We start from the raw sequence: 20643 nt of genomic DNA on the forward strand, positions 1-20643 counted from the left end.
ATGCCCGGCCCGCTTACCTCGATCACCTGTCTCCCCGCTGCACTGCTTCCACAGGTGAGACTCAGCGAGGCCACGTGGCCCCTGGGTGGATGTGCCAGATGCTGGAACCAGAACCCCAATCCTGTTCACCCTTCCTGGCGCCATGCCCGGGGGGGGGCCCTCATCGGCTGGGTGCATCCTGACTGGCCAGTCACGGTCACCTCACACTCCTGGCCAAGGCACTGAGAAGTGGTGGGCAGGGAGCACAGGAGAATTTTGGAAAGTTCTCCTCCCCTTTAAGGAAGAACAGAGGACAGGCTGCTTCTCGTCCCGCCTGGGGAAGGTTCCCGGGTCAGCTGAGCTGCCCTGCACGGTGACAGCCCTGCGGGGACCCCAAGGACTCAAGTGCGAGGACAGAAGCTGCCTGTGAGGCCGGGGGCAGGGCGGTGGGGAGGCGGAAGGAACCTGGACATGCTTAGCGACGCCCCCCAGCTGCCGCATTAGTCTCGGCACATGGTGGAAACATCCTTATGGTTGAAGCCCCCTCTGCTGGGCTTTCTGCTTCTGAGACCAGAAGCATCCTGATGGCCACAGGCGGAGAAACCAGGCCTGCCCTCATGGCCCTGTGCCGATACCCCTGATCCCCGCTCGGTCCTCGCTGGGGATGTGTGGTCCTGCTACCTTGCTGATTAAACCATGGGGTTGGCGGGGGAGCCGGAGGGGGCGGGGGGTGGATGCAGGCAGAAGCCTGACAGTCAAACCTGCCAAGAACTGTCATTTCATTTCCACAAATATTTCTTGGCATTAGGCAGATATTGAAGAACAGGCTGCACAAGATTTATAGACACAGTAACGGCTACATGGATGCAGAAGGGGCCAAGTTTACAAATAGCAGCAGGGCCTGCCGAATCCACCTGTTCCGGGGAGCGCGGAGGCCACGGCAGCAGAACGGGGTCTCCCGGTCCCACACAAAACTCAGACAATGCCGTTTATTTGATCATTTTAATACAGGAAATGCCAGACCAATCAACAGGGAGGGCAAACCTTACAGAGATGCTGCTGCTCACTACGCGGACAGACGGGAGGGTCTCCACGGCCCTGGGCACGCATGCACGTCCTTTTGAAAAGGGCAGGTTGAGGGCATAAATACCACAAAATAACCAGGCTCGGGGAGATCACAGGCCACGAGGGAACCACGCTTCAAAGGCAATCGAGGCATTAAATACAGGACCTACACATTACACTTCACTTCACCATATGTATAACTTATATATTAAAAGGAGACCACAGTATATATACGTGCAAGCGGCTTTGGTCAGAGAAAACGAACGAGCTGGGTGGAGCCATGCACGGGGAGGGCTTGCCCGTCTTCTCTCCCTCTGTTCTTGTCCCCATTTTTCCCACAGAGTCACCTGTGATCACAAAATCAATCAGCTGGCCTTGGCGGGATCTTAGAAAGTCCCGCCAGGATCCTCGGGGTGTCCTCTGGGCTCCCTGCGGGCAGGGAGGTGCCCCAGAAGCGAGGACAGCGTGAGCCCTGGGAGTAACCACATGCCAGGGAATTCGCCCTGGAGGGACTGGGGAGGGGGCGGGAGGAGGCCAGGTGAGGAGGGAGGCGTGGCCACCAAGCCGGCAGATGCGTGTTGCCTGGCCGCCCCGGGAGAGCAGGAGTGATTGAAGAGGCATCCACTTTTGCAAGCAAAGCTTAACCGGCAAAACAAGCCTGTGTTTCTCTGCACTGTCCAGACGCCGACCCCTTAGAACTGACTGGCGCTGCTGGGGTCACACTGTAACAACCGGACGATGGATGGGTCGCTCTTGGCACCTTTAATGAATTCTTCCAGGGACAGTTTGCCTGTGGGATGGAGGATGGGAGAAATGGGAGTTAGCCAGTGCTCACAGTCCATCACCCTTAGGAGAGCACGGGGACAGCTCCTGTGTCAGGGACGTCTCCTCTGGTCCGTCTTGAGCCCTCCTGAAGCTAGACGCGTCCAGGCTCCACACACTTCCAGGGCATTTCTGGAAAAACCTTTTATGCTTTCAGTGCTTATTGCAAAGCACCGGGCACCTCAAAGGATGTACCCAGTATAGCAGCAGGCCGTGCCTGGTGGGGCAATTGAAACCCTTTCAGAAATAGCCCCACGCCTTATTTAAGAAAGATGTGCCTTGTCCAGAAAGAACATGACATCTGCCTCTAAACCATAATTAACCCAGGGTCGAGAGGGCCAGGTCTGGGTGGGGACCTACTTCTTGCCTCTGCGTTTGAGGCTCTGCAGCTGTAAAATGAAATAGAGCCATTTACCCCGGAGGACAGCAGTAAAGGAAATGCAGGAGCTTGAGGCCATGCCCGGCACACAAAGGGCTCACAGCTCTGCCGCCATGGGCAAGCTACCAACCTCTCCACGTCCCAGGGTCTTCATCTGTGTGGTGGGATTGTGGGAACGCCCATCTCAAAGGGCCACCGGGAGGGTTAATTGGGAGGATGTGTTTGAGGGGTCAGCCCACGCCTGGCCCGCAGGATGCACTCAGTTAGTGAGCTGCTGCCAGGAAGCCAGGCAGGGACCTCCTGCTTGCCCACTGCCCGAGAGGGAAACCTCCTCCTCTGGGTCCCCAGCAGCGGGGGCAGACAGGCTGGCCCCGAGGGAGACTAAACAACCCCAGGCTAAGGGATGGATTGGGAAGGGAGGGGCAGCCATCCCCTCGGCAGACGAGAAGACCTCTGGGCCCCTCTGATGGTGGACAGGGGTTCCTGGGCTTGGTTACTCTTCATATGGTCGGTGGGGACTTGGCTCCGACCGCCAAGGGAGAGGTGCTTCTGAAAGCACCAGCCTCTCCTCCGGGCAGAAAGCGGGGCTGGCAAGGGGCTGGGGGTCCCTGAGCACAGTCTGTCCTGCAGCCATCAGGGTGTTCTGGTGCTCGGCCAGGCTCAGGTCACAGGAGAGGGTGCTTCAGTGATACCTGTGCTTGCCTAGGGGGGCAGGGGGTGTGGTGCAGTCCCGGAGGACGAGGGCCTAGCTCTGGACCACCCCTGCTTCACTGTTCTCTCCTCCAACATCGCCTCTTCCACCCCTCTCCGAGCTCCAGGGATGCACGGACCCCGGGGTTCACAGGAGAAGCTCTGTCCCAGTGGGCACAGGCCCAAGTTCACAAACACTCTGGGAAGGTGCCCAGAGCGGGCCCTGCGGGGTCGGGGCAGAGGTGGGTGGAGGGAGAGCTGGGCGCTGTGCTAAGAGGTCTACTGGCTCCTACTGAATCCTCAAAACCACAAGAGACTGAATTATTATCCCCATTTCACGGAAGAGTAAACTGAGGCTCAGAAAAGCCAAGATTGGTTGGAGCAGGTCTGTCGAACCCAAAGCCTGTGCTGCTACCCTGGAAGGCAGAAGACATGTTTTAAATTGGCCCAAAGGCAACGCCAGGCACGAGGCCGTCCTGTTTCACATTTGATGGATTATGTTTTGAAAACTGTTTCCTTGCTGATGATGTGCCTACAGCCACGTTGCCCCCTCCCCCTGCTGGCTCAGTCCTTGGCGTCATCTGCAAACCGCACTTTAGGGTTTAGGAGCACTTTTCTGTGCATTAGCTTATTTTATTTATTTATTTTTTTTGCGGTACGCGGGCCCCTCACTGTTGTGGCCTCTCCCGTTGCGGAGCACAGGCTCCGGACGCGCAGGCTCAGCGGCCATGGCTCACGGGCCCAGCTGCTCCGCGGCACGTGGGATCTTCCCGGACCGGGGCACGAACCCGTGTCCCCTGCATTGGCAGGCGGACTCTCAACCACTGCGCCACCAGGGAAGCCCTGCATTAGCTTATTTTTAATCTCCAGCACAGCCCGCGGGTATTTTCTCTTTTTCTTTTCTAAATGCTGCATTTCTTTATCCTTCAAAAGCAAATCAGACCTGACTCTGGGACTGCACTTAACACTGGCAAGAGGTGCGGATCCATCCAGTTTCATAGCTACCTTCCCCGGCAGGGACCCTGCAGAAGCTCACGGCCAATGCAGAGAAGAAAACACAGGGCACGTCCTCACTGTATGGTCGCCACCGCCCCTCCTGGACACGCCACTTCTGCTGCGGTGTGGACCCAGAGATCCTGGCAGAGCTGCTGCAGGCCAGCACATCCCGACAGAGTCCCTGGGGCCACTGAGGCTTGGGGGAGGGATGGTGGGGGGCAAAGGGACCCCCACCACCTGGGAGGCTTGATCCCAACCCCTCCAGGGCCCGGGTGCCAAGGGCATAGCTGCCTCTTCTCCCCGGGACATGCCCACGGGCCTACAGTCTCCCTGTTCTAGAAGCAAGGAGACTATGGCTCATGGGGCAGGATGCTGGCCCAGTGCCCCGACTCTGAGCTCTGGCTCTCCCCTCAGCGCAGCTGCACTGGCCGGGCAGGGCCAGGGGTGGACCAGGTGAGGCCTGAGAAGCTACAGAGGAGGAAAGGATCCCAAACACAGCTCCGCTCCCAGCAGGGGGGCACAGACACACAGGGATCCTACCGTCATTGTTGGTGTCCATCTGCCTGAAGATCTTGTCCGTCCGTTTCTCCGGCGTGGACTCATCCTCGGGCATCTTCATCACGGAGGACACCATTTTGTATATAGCCTGCAAAGGGGGACACACACACGTGTGTTCAGAGGTTCCAGGGTGTCCCTGGGTGGATGGGGCACAGGCCTGAGCTTCTGCCCAGCCCACAGCAGGACAAGAGGTCAGGATGCTCACAGCTGCAGGACCCTCCCCAGCTGGAATGTTCCCTGCTACCCCCAATGCTGTGGACACATGTCACAGACGGCGTGTGAGCAAGAGGAAGCCAGACTCACTTACGTGAAGTTCAAGAACAGGCCAAACAACCCACTTTGACAGCTGTAAGCCTGAGGGTGTCTGCGGGGGCGGGAGGTGGGACAGTTCCCAGGCCCTCTGGGGGGCTGGGGACGCTCTCTAACTCCCAGAGGGTGGTGGTGACACAGGCGCATACGTGTACCGCCCATCACTCAGCACCCGTAGCCACAAACATTTGACTATGGGATTGCTGTACCTGAGTTAGGAGCAAAAAAAGACAGCCCACAGGGAAAGCCACATAACTAGCCCCAGAAAGGCCAGCGCCAGGGCAGAGGGGTCTCTCCAGCAGGACCGAGAACCCCAGGACACTGCCATCCAAGGGCTCAGCACCATTGCCAGCCATTTCTGTGTGTCTCTGTCCAAGGGGCCTGGCCCAGTGTTGTGGTGTGTGTGTGTGTGTGTGTGTGTGTGTGTGTCCAGGGGGCGTGATGAGGCCAGTGACCAGCAGCTCATCAGAGTAACTCGCGAGGGGGAGGGGCTGTGCCACTGTGGGTTTCTGTGCGGAGACGGCTTGACTGAGAGTCTCATTCCTGAGACAACACACCAAGGACAGCAGAAGTCTGAGAGTTGTAGCATCTTAAAAAGCAGGTTGACAAAACAAAACCAAAAAGGAATGATCCCAAGGGAAGCTTCTGGTATGTGTTATACTCTCTCCTCCTTGGCCCCTCTCCATTTGCCGAGGAGGGTGGAGGTGGCCAGGCCTCACAGCACGGCCAGTGTGTCTTTCAGGCCCTCTTGGGACAGGACCCCTCCTGAGAGGGGCAGGCACTTGTTCACGTGCAGAGGAGGCAGGGCCAAGACCCTTCCCGGCCTCTGGTGGGCTCTGAAGCTCTTAGAACCCCGTCCGTTTTGACGACGGTATAGCGGCCGGGCATCCCGCTCAGCAGGCCAAGCCACCTGCGGGTGCCACGGGAAGGGTCTCAGAGTTTGGGAACTTGGTCTGGGGGCCTAGCAGCCAGATCCCGTTTGGACAGGCATGGGGCCCCTCGCTGTCCTGCTGTGTCTCTAAGTCTTGGCCGGGCCGGTCTGCTTGGCCAGGGACAGGGAAGCGTACGGGCCAGCTTGTGGGCCGGGACAGGTGATTCATGAGAAGGAGATTTCTTCCTTCTACCACCGCTTGTCGCTAAGAGCCAGGAGCGAGGGCTGAAGCAGAGTCCCCTGAACCTGTGCTGATTTATTCTCACTGCGAGAAAACCACCTGTTTAGGAAATAGGTTGGTCACGCCTCAGGCCACTTGCTGCTGCTCTAGGAGTTCATGGGTTTGATACCCTCTGTTTGTGGCTTAGCCCAGAAGTTCCTTCCATGTAGAGGACATCTCCTCTGAGGAATTCTAGAACTGAACCGCCCAGGGTCCAGGAGGCACCCAGGCAGCGGCAGCTCTGTGCCTCTCCACCACACGCCTAGGAAGCTGGGCAAGTGAACAAAACACGGTTTCTTTCTGGAAAACGGATTCCCCTGCCAGAGCTGTTGACTGGAGTCGAGGCAAAGAGGTCTCTGAAGTGCTTTCTGTACCAGAGCTTATTCTGCGGCCACTAATGTTTCAGTTTTGCTTTACCACGGCACGTCCCTGGGGACATGACAAACTGTTTGTTCTTTTATTCTCAGACACGGGGACTCGAAGAGGTCTTGGCAGGTGGCTTCTGCAAGTGTCAAGGGTCCTCTCAATTACTGTAATTCTCTCTGAATTACTACAGTTCAGCTCTGTTAACTCTCTGGAAGTCACGGTCCCCCACCCAGCCTCAGATTTTGTGAAATGCAGAGAATGACACCTCCATCCTCCGCCCCGCCAGGGTCGGGAAGGCCACAACTCATCAAAGGGCTTAGGCCAGGCCTGATGGATGGCCAGTGATCAGTAAACAATGGCTCTTCTCATCACTATCTGCAAGGACCCGCCAGTCCGGTGACAACTGGTCACTTTCAAAAGTGCACGAGGGAGGGGCTGGCAGCCACCTAGCAGCGAAGGGCTGAAGGCGCGGGGACAGGAGCGCTGTCCGGAGTGGGCGGGGCCTCGGGGACCCCGCCCCCACCCCACCCCCGCGGCTGCGCTCCGCCATCCCCTCCCTCCGGGGCGCACCTGCACGATCTCCAGCATCTCGCTGCGGCTGATGTAGCCGTTGCCGTCCAGGTCGTACATGCTGAAGGCCCACTTGAGCTTCTGCTCCAGCTTGCCCCGCGAGGTCACACTCAGCGCGATGATGAACTCCCGGAAGTCGATGGTGCCGTCGCCGTTGGTGTCGAAGGTGCGGAAGACGTGCTCTGCGAACTTGGAAGCGTCGCCATAGGGGAAGAAGTTGGCGTAGATCTTCTTGAACTCGTCCACGGTCAGGTGGCCGGTGGGGCAGTCCTTGAGGAAGCCCTTGTACCACTCCTGAAGCTCGTGGTCCGTGAACTCCGTGTTCTCCCGCAGGTCCTGCAGCACCTCGGGCCGCAGCTTGCTGTTCTGCTTGCCCATGGCGGCCGGCGTCGACACCTGCAAGACAGGGGCCCGGGCTGGGGCCATCAGGGCGGGGGAGGGCGCCCCACAGCCCACAGCCACCGAGCGGCGCGGAGAAACGCCCCCCGCGTGTCCCGCACCGAGCGCTGGAGAGGCCCGCCTCCGGCCCTCCCCGCGACGCAGTGCCTCAGCCCTCCTAGGACCCCTGCGGGGAGGCGGGCCCTCGGTCTGTGTACCACCAGGAAGGCCATGCTCCGGTGGAGTCAGGACAGGCCACCTCGCGCTGCAAAAGGCACATCCTGACTTTCAGAATGTGGAAAGGTGGAAAACACAGCAACTTGAAATCCGTGGAATGAGGCGTTTATCAAGTGCCCAGCAGGGGCTGTACAAGATTGGAGGATGAAACCCTTACTCTCATCACCCTCATCAGCTTCAGGCAAAACTGTCACGCTGACTGTACCCCACACCCTGTGTTCTGGGCAGTTCTTTTCTTGTTCGGGCACCATGTTCTGATTTTATCCTTAGAACAGGCATCCAGAAGCTTTTAAGGGGTCCCTCTTGTTTGTTTTTGCCTCTGAGCAGCCCTCTGGTTGGGAGTGGGGAGCAGGGGTGGATCTAGAATTAGCACCAAGAGTACATGCATGTCTCCAAGGCTCGTAGTAAAGTCTCAGGCACCTGCGGGCGTGCAGGAGCGTGCTCCCCAGCGAGGTCTTCCGTAAGACCCATCCGTAAGACTGACCCTGGGGTGATACTCTTACTAGACGTTAATACAGCTTTCACCTCGCCGCCACCTTTTATCTTCTGATTTTTCACAGTAACACTAGTACATGGCTTACTCATTTTTTGAAGCATATAGAATAGAAAATGAAAACAAAAGGCTTTCCACCCTCGTCCCAGAGGTAACCCCCTTGAACTGCTTCTTAACATTTATGAATGCTAAACATTAAGTACTAAATCCCCATTACTACATACAATCAGTGTAGTTCACGTATTTTCCCTGGCACTTCCTTTTACTTCTTTGTCTCCTCCCAGGTTTTATTAGTTTCATACATATATGTCATTGTTTTTACTTGTTATCTTTATGACTTGAAATTATATGAAATTTAAATTGATATAAATTTAAATTATAGGAAAGTTCCTTTTCTAACCCCCAAGTAGGGGGATTTGGGAATATCTTTCAAAATTACAAACACGTTCCCTTCGACGCAGCAACCCCACTTCTAGGAACAAATTTAAAGATGCTCCCACCCGTGCAAATAGCCTCTGTACACGGCCAATTCCTGCACGTTGTCTGTAATAATAAACAACCCAGGCATCTGTCATTACTAGCTGATGTGAAATAATCATCAAGATCTATTTTTAAGTGAAAAGAAAAGGTGAAGAACAGCACATAGAGTTTGCTACCGTTTGTGGAAGAAAAAAAATATATATATATGTTCATGCTTGTATGTTTGGAAAGACTTCTTGGGAAATGATAACACTGGCTACAGAAAGAGAGACGGCTGATAGACAAGGGTCAAACGGAGACTTTTTTTTTTTAGTTTAGTTTTCATTGAAGTATAGTTGATTTTTTTTTAATGTTCTTTGGATCATGTATTCTTTTACAACAAACATATTTTCTTTTAATAAATATCCCTCTACCATTACTTTGTTTTTATTATTATATACATTTTTAATTTTTTTAATACAAACGTAGACTTTTTAGTGTAAATCTTTTTGTAATTTCAAATGTTGAACTCTGTGTATTTTTTTAATTCAAAAAAATAAACACACAAGAGTCCTCTATTTCTTGATTGAGCCACTTGACCTGGATCTCTCGCTCTCTGTACGATCAAGCTACTGATTCCCTTCTCCTCCCCTAACCTCTCCACCTTTCTTCCACATCAGCTCCTGTCGTGCATGGGAACCACTATTTGTACATCATCAAGGTTTACAATCTCTACTTTCCGCTTTACCTATAGGTTGATCCTAATAAGTGGAAACCAGCAAATCTCTACGTAACTTGGTTGTCAGTTTCCAATGGCCCCCAGCAGCCCCACTCCCCCGCCCCAGGGCTCTCAGACTTGACTTAAGACACGCCGCAGACTGCACACTTCCACCTCCGCATTTCCTGCACTAAAAAGGCTAATCTTCAGTCCTTTACGCAGTTCAGCTGCTCTCAAGGCTTTGTATTTTCCACACTCCTCTTAATTGTGCAAGTCTCCTAGCCCGTGTCTGGAGGGTGTGGAGAGGAGTGGTTTGTCTTAGGTGTCTCTCCTTCAACTTCCCATCTCATGCTTCAAAGGCAGCATCCACGAGCAGAAGGGGCTGCAGTGTGGAGGGTCTCACCGCATCTGGCCCTCCTCACTCCTCACTCCTTCAGCTGAGACCTGAGGCCCCTCTTCCAGCACCGTGTGCCCACGTGTCCGTAGGGGCGGGCGGAGCGGGCCAGCTGCTGTCGTGGACTGAACTGTCCCCCCCAAATTCACATGCTGAAGTCCTAACCCTGGGACCTCAGAATGTGGCTGTATTTGGTGACAGGGTCCTTAAAGAGGTAATTAAGATAAATGAGGTCATATGGGTGAGGCCTGATCCAATCTGACTGGTACCCTTGAAAGAGAAGCTTGGGACACAGACACACAGACACACTTCCCTCTGGAAGACCGTGTGCAGACACGGGGAGAAGGCGGCCGTCTTCAGGCCAAGGAACGAGGCCTCGGAAGGAGCCACACCAGCCGACACCTTGATCTTGGACTTGCAGCCTCCAGAAGCGAGAGAGAATAGATTTCTGTTTTTGAAGCTGTCCAGTCTGTGGTGCTTTGATGCAGCAGCTCTGGGGCCCTAAGACAGCTGCCCCGGGAACTGACCTGATACCGCGTGGCATCGGCGTCCGTGAGGCAGAACCCCGTGCCGGGCACCGTGAGGTTCCCAGAGCTTTAACTCCTGATCTGCCAGCACCGGGGACAATCAGAAGAAGGTCCACGGACTGGGGGACACTTTTGTTTTTATCAGACACCTTGCCTGTATTATTAGTCCCACTTCACCAGGGAGGAAACAGACCCGGAGGCTCTGGAGGCAAAGCCAGCCCTCGGACCAGGTCATCTGGCCCCGTCCCACACCTTGCTGGGGGCAGCCAGGGGCGGCTGGTCCAGGGGAGGCTGGCCCAGGGAAGGGCACCCTGGTCATGAACATGGCCTTCCCGGCCACCTTCAATAGTTAATGGTGCAGCCTTTTCCCGATTAGCATTCCTGCACTTTTCATTGTGGAAACAACCCACCTTCTGTGAAGTTCTGGGCTCTGAGAGCTGAGGGTTGGTCCTTCTACATCTTTTTTTTTTTTTTTTTTTTTGGCTGCGCCGCATGGCTTGCAGGATTTTAGTTCCCTGAGCAGGGACCGAACCCAGGCCCGGGTAGTGAAAGTGCTGAGTCCTAACCACTGGACCGCCAGGGAATTCCCACGGTCGGTCCTTTTAGAATCCGTTCACCTCAGTGAAGACCAAACCACCGCTCAGAACAATGGTATCAACTGGCCTCAGAATGTGTCTGTGGTTTGTGTTCTTTCTGATCCCACGGAAATGCCAACTCCTAACACCTCCTCCACCCAATGTAACGAATGTTTATGGAAAGGAAGGGACCATATCAGGGCGCATGACAAGTACGGTCAACACAACCGCTAGAAGGTGACAGCCGAGGGCTCCGAGGTCTGCCCGGGGAGGCTTCAGCTTTCCCAGCCCTTCTCACGTGTCCCCGCAGGCAGGCACGTGGGGCTGCAGAATCCCAGCGGCCCCCTGGGCCCGGCGGAGAACAGATGTCTGTGTTGATTGAGTGGGCCTTCCCGCTGCAGTGCTGGTGCTGGTTGTGTACACACACATACAGACACCTGCTAACTCTGAGGCAGGGTGGTTTCTGGCAAAGCTGGCATTCCAGCAGAGCCTGGGTGTGCTCCCCTTTGGGGGATACAATGCAAGGGGTCCTTCCTGAGAGTTCTGGGGGCTCACGGGATGGGGAGAGGGGAGAAGGTAGGACTCCGGGACAGACATAGCAGGCCTGGGTCCTGCCTTTGAAGAGCTCATCAAGGCCAGAGCATGTAGGATGCAGGCGAGTCACTCACACTGGTCCATTTTACCATCAAAACCCCCCAATGCAGCCACAATTCACCAAGCTGTGCCAGGCACTGTGCAGACCGTTTCACAAATGGTGAAACTGGGGCCCGGGGGTGTCAAGTAACTTTCCCAGGGTCCCACAGCTGCTGGAGCTGGGATGTGACCAGGAGTCCATTTGAGCTTCACCACGGAGCTCTATGATCGACCCCGAACCCTGGGAGATGGGCAGGGCCGGCCTGGCATTCCCAGCTGTACAGAGAGGAAAAGCAAGGCTGGGAGAAATTGAGGGATGGGTCCAGGAAGCAAAAAAGATAAGTTTTACTTTGGGGGAAAACTACCAAGAAATCGTGGGTGGAAAAACATGTTTTCCTGCCACTGTCTTGAAGGTTGAGTTAGTAAAATCTGGGGCTGTCAAAATCAGGGCTGATGGGAAACCATATTTTTGAGGACGATGTTGCAGGAATCCATCACTGACTGATTTTCAAATGTCCTTTAGGGAGACCCCACGGCTTTCAAGTAGGGTACCCACCACTGCTTTGATTTCTTGACCATGCCCAGGCAGCTGAATTAAAGGGCTGACTTATAGCATTACCGTTTTAAAAGTCGGTAACATTAATTTTGCTACAGAAAGTTCAAGACAACCCCAAGGATGTCGAAGCCATCCTGGGGTACCAGGTAAGAATCCAGAGTTGGGGAGAGGGCGTCTGTTTGTAGAAATCCCCTAAGAGCCCAAGCTGAGTTTAGAGGAAGAGAGTTCTGGAGATTATTGGTTGCACAACAGTGTGAATGTACTTTAACACAACTGAACTGTACACTTACAAATGGCTGAGATGGTCAATTTTATGTTATGTATATTTTACCACAAATTTTAAAACCGGGGGTGGGGGTGGCAAGCGGTATAAGGACCACAGTGTTCTTTGGGCCCCTCTGCGGTCTGATGGTCTAGGACCCCTGGGTCTGGAGGTCCCAGGTCGAAGAATCCTGTGTCCCTATTGAGATGCGGAAGCCTCTCATCACAAGGGCTGACCGCACCACCCCCGGCCCCCCGCCAAAGAAAGGCAATGGAATCAGGGAAGACGGTACAGCACCCCCTGAAAGAATCCGGAAACTCGCTGTCTACAAGTCCTGTGTGCCGCATCGCATCCTGCACCCGAGTAATTGTGCAAATGCTTGTGGGGCACATGTGTGCACTAGCCAGTGCACTGCCCCCAAAAACCTCAGCCCAGGGGTGCAGGCCGCCCTTGCCCTCGGCGTGTCCTCTGGGTCTGGCTCCAGGCTGGGTGCACAGGCTGTGCGCAGTATACTCCAGTCCACTGGGTCCCCTAAATGCCTGGGGACGTAGGTCCGGGTTCTCACTCCAGGCTGCTTATGGCATACGGATGGGGCATAATAAGTGACACGGAGGGGGCGGGGGAAGGTCCAAGCTCCGAGGAGGAATCCTTCATTCCCACGTGGAGCGGAGGCAGCCTGCCTAGGAAGGTGGCACGCGGAATCCAAACTGAATGACAAGGGCTTTAAGAGCCACTGGAGGCTCGACTCCCACAGGCCACCTCTAGGGCGCACACGGCAGGTTCCAGGCCCTGCAGGCAGGGGTCACTGGGAGCAGGCCAGGGCATCTCCGTCACCTCCGACTTAGAGACAAAGAACTGAGGCTTGTGCGAGGCACGAGCTTGTCTGCGACAGGCGGGGCTTCCAGCTGGCGACCACCTCCTCTGTCTCCTTGCCATTAAACTTCTCACCAGGCAGTTTCACAAGACGGCCTTCCCACTGTGACTCTCATGAAGCCATGAAGTGGGGCCCATGAATGTCACATAAAGCCCCACCGGCACTCCCCATCACCTCCTGGATCAGCCTGCGTGTGCTTTCCAAAGGCTCGGGTGAAATATTTCTAAAGAACCTCATTTCAGCACTCTGTCCCGGAGGCTCTTGGCCCGAAGCAGGCAGCCTCAAGGGAACATGGTGGATGGTGGAACGCTGCACCCCAGTGACCCCTCTGTTACTAATTAAGCCAATGAACCAACCTTATTGACGACCAGCTGGCTGGGAAGATGGCTGACAAAACGCAAGCCTTTCTGCAAAGACAAAGCCACCACTCCCACTTCCCAGCAGAAATGGCCCCCTGGCCCTGTCATCAGGCAAACACCCCAGCTTTCATTTACCAGAAAATCTTACTTTCATCTACAGTGAAAGATGGGGTGAAGAACGGATGTGCCAGGGGAGGACAACCGATTCAAGGTCAGAGCCATCTCTTACTGGGCTTAAAAAGCTTCACGACCAAGCAGGGGTTGGATCAGACAAACAACACCCTTCTGAGGGCATCGAAGACGACATTTTAATTCACAGTAATGGAAAAATGGGGGAGGGAGTTAATGTAGCGCTAACAGCCATCTCTGTGGTTCTCAGTTACTCTAGAGTTTACTGTTCTTAATGTGTTAAATTGTAAAGAAAAAAAAAGTAAACATGTAACTGGGGAGCCCTATGAAAATATTTAACCCGAAGTCTGTATTGCCTGCAAATTAAAGCCTTTTTAATGGCGTCGTTCCTATCAGCTGCCCGCCTCCTGGAACCGAGGGCGCGGATGTCCCATTAATCACAGCTCAACGCCTGCTGCCAGCGTGGGTAGACATTTCATCCCGTTGCTCTAAAACGCTTTCATCACCTCAGATCTCCAAAGCTTGCTGGGCCAACCAGACTTAGAAACACTTGGGGGGAAGATGATGGGGGAGGTGGGAGGAACTAACTCCTCATAAAAGGCCAAAGGCTGGAGGGGCGGCTGCAGTGAATTTGCACTTCAAGGAGGGCTCATTTGAGACAGTGCTTGTTCTGTCTGGCAGAACAGGACACGGTGGGTGGGGTGGGGTGGGGTACGGGGGGGCTGGAGGGGCAGGAGAAAAGCTGGCGGTTTGTGTTGTTTCTCATGCAGCACCAGCCCTGGGTCTTTCTCCTGATGACTCATGGACGAACGCTCCTCCTGTGGCTGAGCCCGGGTCCTAGGGGGGAAAGAGGCTCACTGCCTTTGTGTCCTTTCCTCCCAGTATGCAGGTGGGAAGCAAGCCGCCTGCTGCCTGGGCTTCTAGTGCAGCTGCTCTGAGGAGGGGCCAGTCCTGTCCCAAGAGGTCTGCGACAACTGCCGGGACCCGGTGCAGGGGTGGCTCCGGCTGCAGTGCGGTTGGGTGGACGCTAGAGGGCGCAGTCGGGCAGGCTCCCCAGGACCTGAGCTGGAGACCCCGCCTCCCAGCTTTCTGACCCCGCCCCTGCCGCGCCCCCTCCACCTCGCTGGTGCCTCAGTTTTTCCATCTATAAGCTGTATTTGTCCAATATAGTAACCACAGTGGCTACTGAGCACTTAAAATGTGGCCGATCTGAATTCATATAAGTGCCCTAGGCGTAAAATTCTCACTGGATTTTGAAGACTTAATACAGGGAAAAAATATCTCATTAATAATTTTTCGGGACTTCCCTGGTGGCGCAGTGGTTAAGAATCCGCCTGCCAAGGCAGGGGACACGGGTTCGAGCCCTGGTCCGGGAAGATCCCACATGCCGCGGAGCAACTAAGCCCATGCGCCACAACTACTGAGCCTGCGCTCTAGAGCCCACGAGCCACAACTACTGAGCAAGCCCGCACGCCTAGAGCCCGTGCTCCACAACAAGAGAAGCCACGGCAATGAGAAGGCCACACACCACAACGAAGAGTAGCCCCCGCTCGCCGCAACTAGAGAAAGCCCGTGCGTAGCAACAAAGACCCAACGCAGCCAAAAATCAATTAATTAAAAAATAAATTTTCTATCCTGATTACATGTGAAATGATAAATGATAACATTTGAGATATAGATTAATTATTTTGGTAACATTAATTTCATCTGTTTCTTTTTACTTTTTTAAGGTGGTTACCAGAAAAGTTAAAATTACATATGTAGGTGACTTGCGTTGTCTATCTAGTGGTTGCTCGGCACTGGGTAGATCCTTGGGGCGTGGTTTAGGGGGCTACCAAGTTCCTTAGCGTCCTGTTTACAGACCCATTGCTAGCTATGACCCAGCTGGGAGAGGTGGCCTGTGTTTATTTCACTCCTTGGTGCCCTTGAATGAAAGATAAGGGTGTTTGCGTTTCATAATTACATGTGAGTCCCACAAGTTTCTATTTTCAGCAGCTTCAAGAACTTTGCCGGAGGCCAGCTGCAATGAAGACCCAGGTCTGGTCCTGGCTAAGGCGTAAGGCCAGGGGGAGGGGCTGCAGAAAGGGGGTGTCCCTCCTCCTCTTCTAAGGGAGAACACAAAAGCCCCAGGTGAGATCTAGGGCAAGAGGGGGTTAGTAACACCTCTGGAGCCGGTGGCTACCGGGTGTACCTGGACCCAAATTCAGCCCACGTACCTCGGGGAGCCCTTTTCCAGAGGCTTCCTGAAAAACTGTTGCATCACAGCTTCACATGCTGGATGGGCTCCAGGCAATGACCACGGTTGAGAAATCCAACTGAAAGTCCTCCTGACTTCTGTACCCACCCCAGCAGTTTAAAATCCCACGACTCCCCAAAGCTTTAAAAATATATAAAAGAAAGGATGGAAGGAGGGAGGGAGGGAGGAGAGGAAAAGAGAGAGGAAGGGAGAAGGAAGGAAAGAGGCAGGCTGGCCAAGCAAGGCAGAGAAATGTCCTCCTTATCTTGAGCCATCCTCTCCTTCCACTTTCCTGAGGTTGACATGCCCTAAATGAGGCAGGGGAAAAGGAAGAGGTGGAGAAAAGGAAAGTCCCCGAGAGGAGAGGATGTTCCTTCCCTTGCAGAAACCGCTAACACAACAGGAATAGGAACTGTGGGTAGCTTTCCCTGAATACTTTGTGCCTGAAATCACCAGGTCAACCATGCGGCTGCTCCTCTCAGCCACCCAGCAAACTCCTATTCATCCATCAGAGCCCAGGTCAAATGTCACCTACTCACGGATGCATTTCCTAACCCCTCTACAGTTTCTCTTCCTTCTGCATTCCAATACCATTTTTAAACCTACTTCTATTATGACCTCAACTTTTAGTGCATCGTTTACTAATGTTTTTCCCTCATTAGACTGTGAGCTCCTTTAGGAAAGAGGATACCTCACTCATGCTAGTAGGAGAAACTGCTAGCATGTTCTAGCCCCAAGGCCTTTGCATTTGCAGTTCCTTCCACCTGGTCTGCCCTCCCCCTCAGTATCTGCAAAGTGCACTCCCTCAATGTTCACATCTTTGCTCGAGTCTTCTTGGGGGCACCTCCTCCAAAGAGCCCATCTCAAGCAGCGGATGCTGCTTACCCGCCCTTACCCTGCCCCCTTTTCGTGGCCGTTCCTACTACTTGGCACTATACTGATACATGGTTGACTCCCTGCTTTTGCTCACCATTACATCCCCACACTGCCCAGAACAGGGCCTGGCACACAACTAGGCTCAGTAAAAATATGTGAATAATGGTTGCGTGTCCAAGGGCTTTGTGCAGTGTCCGAATGAATAAACAGATGAACGAGTGAATGGGTTTCTTCTAGGACCCTCTTGTTCTAACAGTTTGTGACTCTTCCAGTAACAGGAAAATGGGAAGCAACATCAGGGATTAGGATGACAAAGTGCTCTCTTGCTCAGGTTTGAAGCTCCATGAAGGGACATTCTGTAATTCAGACCTGGTGTTCTGGAAAGTTCCATGTATCGGCACAGGACCAGCTGCAGCAGAGTAGCGGTGCCATCTCCTCCCTCCTGCAGTGAACACACCCCCAACTATGTGGTCCTCCGCCACGGGGGCTCACTCTGACCTCCAGCTGGGATCTCTCAATTGAGTGGTGCAGCCTCACCCCAGAGCCAAGGTCACTGCTCCTTGAATCTTCAGGGGACGAGCGCTTTGAACTGCTTCCCCAGTGAGGAAGGCAGGTTAGTGGATCAGACGTAAATGAGCCTCTGGGGGAAGAACAAGACAGGGAGAGGAAGGGGAAATGCCCGAGAGGAGGAGCCTCTCTCGACGGACTCTGATGATGCAGCGGGAAAAGGACTCGAGGCAGGACCAAAACCAAGACCACGTGATTTTTCTTAATGCTGAAACTGCCATGCATGTCCAGCCATAGGTGAGTCCCATGTTTCTACAGAGGGTGCTGGATGCCAGGCCAGGAGCAGGGCCAGCAGCACCTGGCGAGAGGTGGGCCTGAGCGAGTCAGGTGGGAATCCAGGTGTGCAGTCCTGGCCACAGAGCCTGGGGCTTCCTCTGCCCCACCTGGAGCCTTAGTGCCTTGCTTTGAAGGCAAATTTGACGCTTATGGTGGCACAGCCCCAAATGCCAGGCTGGAGTGGGGAGGGAAATTTGTTCCCTTTTGCCCGCAAATGTTCCCGAGGCCCACTCTGTGCCGGGCATGGAAACACCTGGATGAACAAGACACAGAGACCTTTCCCAGGTGCCCCCGGCGCACCCACGATATGGGTAACGTGTCGAACGAGGCTGACCTACGAGGGTCCCGGAGTGCCGGAGCCGAGCTGGCCTGTCCCCCGTGAGACGGCTGGGAGGTCTGACAGCGCAGGCCTGAGCCAGGCTTAAAGGCTCAAGAGTTCTCCAGGTGGGCAGACAAAGGCAACAGCGTGTGCCAGGGCAAGGAGGCCCAGAGGGAACCCACCCAGTGCCACAGAGGCTGGGACGTGAGCACTGAGCACGACTGCAGAAGCATGCCAAAACCGCAACGCCGATGGCAGAGGAGATGGTCAAGGGGAGCAACAGGAGGGGCTGGAACGGGGGGTGGAGACGCCCCCAACCCGCCCCAGAAAGAGCCCATCCATGCCCCAGGAAAACGCTCAGAATGAATCTCGTCCAGGACTCAGGACTCCATCACTGTTCTATGGAACCATAAAAGCTCCGAGGTTGAAACTAACAAACATATGAGTCACACAGCATCACCTCAGGGACGCAGAGCCGGCCGCAGGCTGACTGCTCTTCTGAAGGAAACCTAAGAGGCCACGGCAGCCTGGACACGGTGGGCTGAAGACAGGAACCGGTGTGAGATCTCAGAAGCCACTCCCTCCACTCCCAGCCCCGCCATAGGTCTGCTCCCCCTGCGGTCAGCCCTGGCGGGGACAGAGCTGGCAGAGGGGCCACCACCTCCGCTGGCTTATTGCACATGGAGGTTTGGGACACCGGCCGCTGCACATCTTGGAGTGAATTCCTCCTGGCTGCTTGGGCCCGGAGTGACTCACGCAGACCCAGCCCGCGTGGGAAAGACCCGCAAGCAGGCGGCAGTGAGCCTGCAATTCCACTCCGACGCTCCCGCCGGGATGTGAGCCACAGTCTTTCCCCGAGGCAACGTCCTCCCAGCAGGAGAGGAACCGAGAAGGAGAGGCCCAGCCGGTGGGCCAGCACCCAGCACGCAGTGGCTGGACAGGCAGCTCTGGGAGGCGTGGGGCGGGGGCTCCTCGCTGGCCTTTAGTCAGGCAGCCCCCTGTCTCAAGGCTCCAGACTGAGCCTCCGATGCTTCTCTGTAAAGGGGACCGAATGCCAGCCTCGGGGGCTGCAGTCAGGATGGGGACTGTGTACAGAAGGGACCCCCACTGGATGGTAAATGGCCAGCCTGAGTCTCCTCCCAGGACCCACTTCTCCAGCCCTTCGGTCTTGGCTGCCTCTGAGCTTCTCTGGGCCTCAGTTTCTTTGGCAGTAAATGGGAATAATGGTCCCAACCTGTTGGTTTCACAGTGTAGTTGTGAAGATAAAGGGAAATTAAGGCTGTGAAAGGGCTTTGACAAATTTCAGCATCAGACAAATCTTCGGAGGTTATATCACAGCTTTGATGATAAAAGAAAAGTGTGACGTGCTTGACGCGCTTAATCACAGCATCAGACAGAGCCAGGCCGGGAGGCTGGAGGCTGCAGGCGGTCTCACATGTTCCAGCCGACCCTCTCCCTTGCACGCCCGACACAGTGGTATTAAACCCTGGGCCACACACCCGGCTGGGCAGAGGGCCTGGGCTCCCAGCGGCTCAATACATCCAGCGGGGGCGGGGCCAGTGAAAATCCAACTCGTGTTCTTCAGAGAGAACATGGGGGAAAAGGATGGGAGAAACCCAGTCCCTGAACAGCGGCAGAGCCCTGGGCTCACACTGCCCGAGGCAAGTGGGGCTCCAGCCTGAGGCCCCGGGGATCAGCGCGACGCGGACACCGCGAACCCCCATCCTGAGGAGGTGAAGGGCTCTCTCCAACAGCAAGGCGTCTCCTGTGGCTTCTAACTGGTTCAGGTCCACTTGAACGGGCACGAGGATCCTGTTTACCACGGGACAGGCTCCCTGAAGGACTGGGAACTTCGCAGATACTGAAGGGGAAAGAGCCCAGAGCAAGCCCTGCGCTCCCGGGAGGCCGGCCACTCAGACCTGTGCTGGACAGAGCAGCCCTCGGTGGGCCTGTGACACACCTGTGCACACACACACCATACTGCACATGCCACATACACCTCACACACACCACACACACCCCACACACAATACCCATAGACGCACCATACATATACACCACGCACATCACACACGCACCACAACATACCACGTATCACGCCCTACGCACATCACACACACACCACACCTATCCCACACCAGCACGCCCCTTTCCTCCACACTGGTGCGGTCCCCACCACTGACTGTCTGAAAGCCTCGGTCTGTTCTCTGGCTCCTGGCACTGGGACGGAAATCAGACTCAGGCCTGCTGGTGGAGCTGGCGGTGCTCTCGGGGTGAAGGCCTTTCCTACACGACGGCGTATGGAATGAGGAGGATTTCCCTCCTGGGAATTCAATGATCCCAGAGAAAACAGTACGGGCCGTGCTTATCATTCCCGCACTCGTGCCACCTCTATCTTATACACCTACTAAACTCGCAGATACTTTATGCACCAGCAGGACCTGAAGACGGGACACGTGAGCCGTGCCGGAGCCGGGCTCCGTGGGCGCAGTGGGGCAAGTGGGCCTCCGAGCTGCCATCCGGGGAACGTCCACCCAGTGGAGAAGGGTCGGAGCAGCGTTCCAGGAGAAGTCAGCGTTCGAGGCGGCGTGAGGGTGTGAACATGTGTGGTGTGGCTCGGGGAGGTGGGCGGGGAGCCCAGGCAGCATCTCCACTTCAAACACTCAGAGGCCCGAGCTTCTGGGGAGACCCCCGCCAGCAAGTACCCGTCCAGGCCGCACAACGGGGCCTGCTATCTCTCCAGGCACCTTCCTGGGCAATGACTGGCCTAGCAACACAACAGGAGTGAACAGTGTAGAACAGCGTGGAACAATACGGAGCAGTAGAGGACACTGAGGAACAAAAGGACAAATGCAGGGTGGGGAGGGGACAGGCAGCTGGGGAAAGAAGG

The 20643-nt window shown here is 55.1% G+C and overlaps 1 protein-coding gene across 1 annotated transcript; it reads right to left on the minus strand.

Annotated features, from left to right (window-relative positions):
- Positions 1-973: 973 nt before the first annotated feature.
- HPCAL1 (hippocalcin like 1) lies at positions 974-7263 on the minus strand (the record flags this gene model as incomplete). Its single annotated transcript, XM_079721257.1, has 3 exons — positions 974-1834; positions 4472-4577; positions 6886-7263. The coding sequence occupies 3 exons, from the start codon at positions 7261-7263 to the stop codon at positions 1737-1739; spliced, it is 582 nt and encodes a 193-aa protein (XP_079577383.1). The 3' UTR covers positions 974-1736.
- Between the last annotated feature and the right edge of the window lie 13380 nt (positions 7264-20643).

The sequence above is a fragment of the Hyperoodon ampullatus genome, assembly GCF_949752795.1.
Source record: "Hyperoodon ampullatus genome assembly, chromosome: 15".
Lineage (NCBI taxonomy): Eukaryota > Metazoa > Chordata > Mammalia > Artiodactyla > Ziphiidae > Hyperoodon > Hyperoodon ampullatus.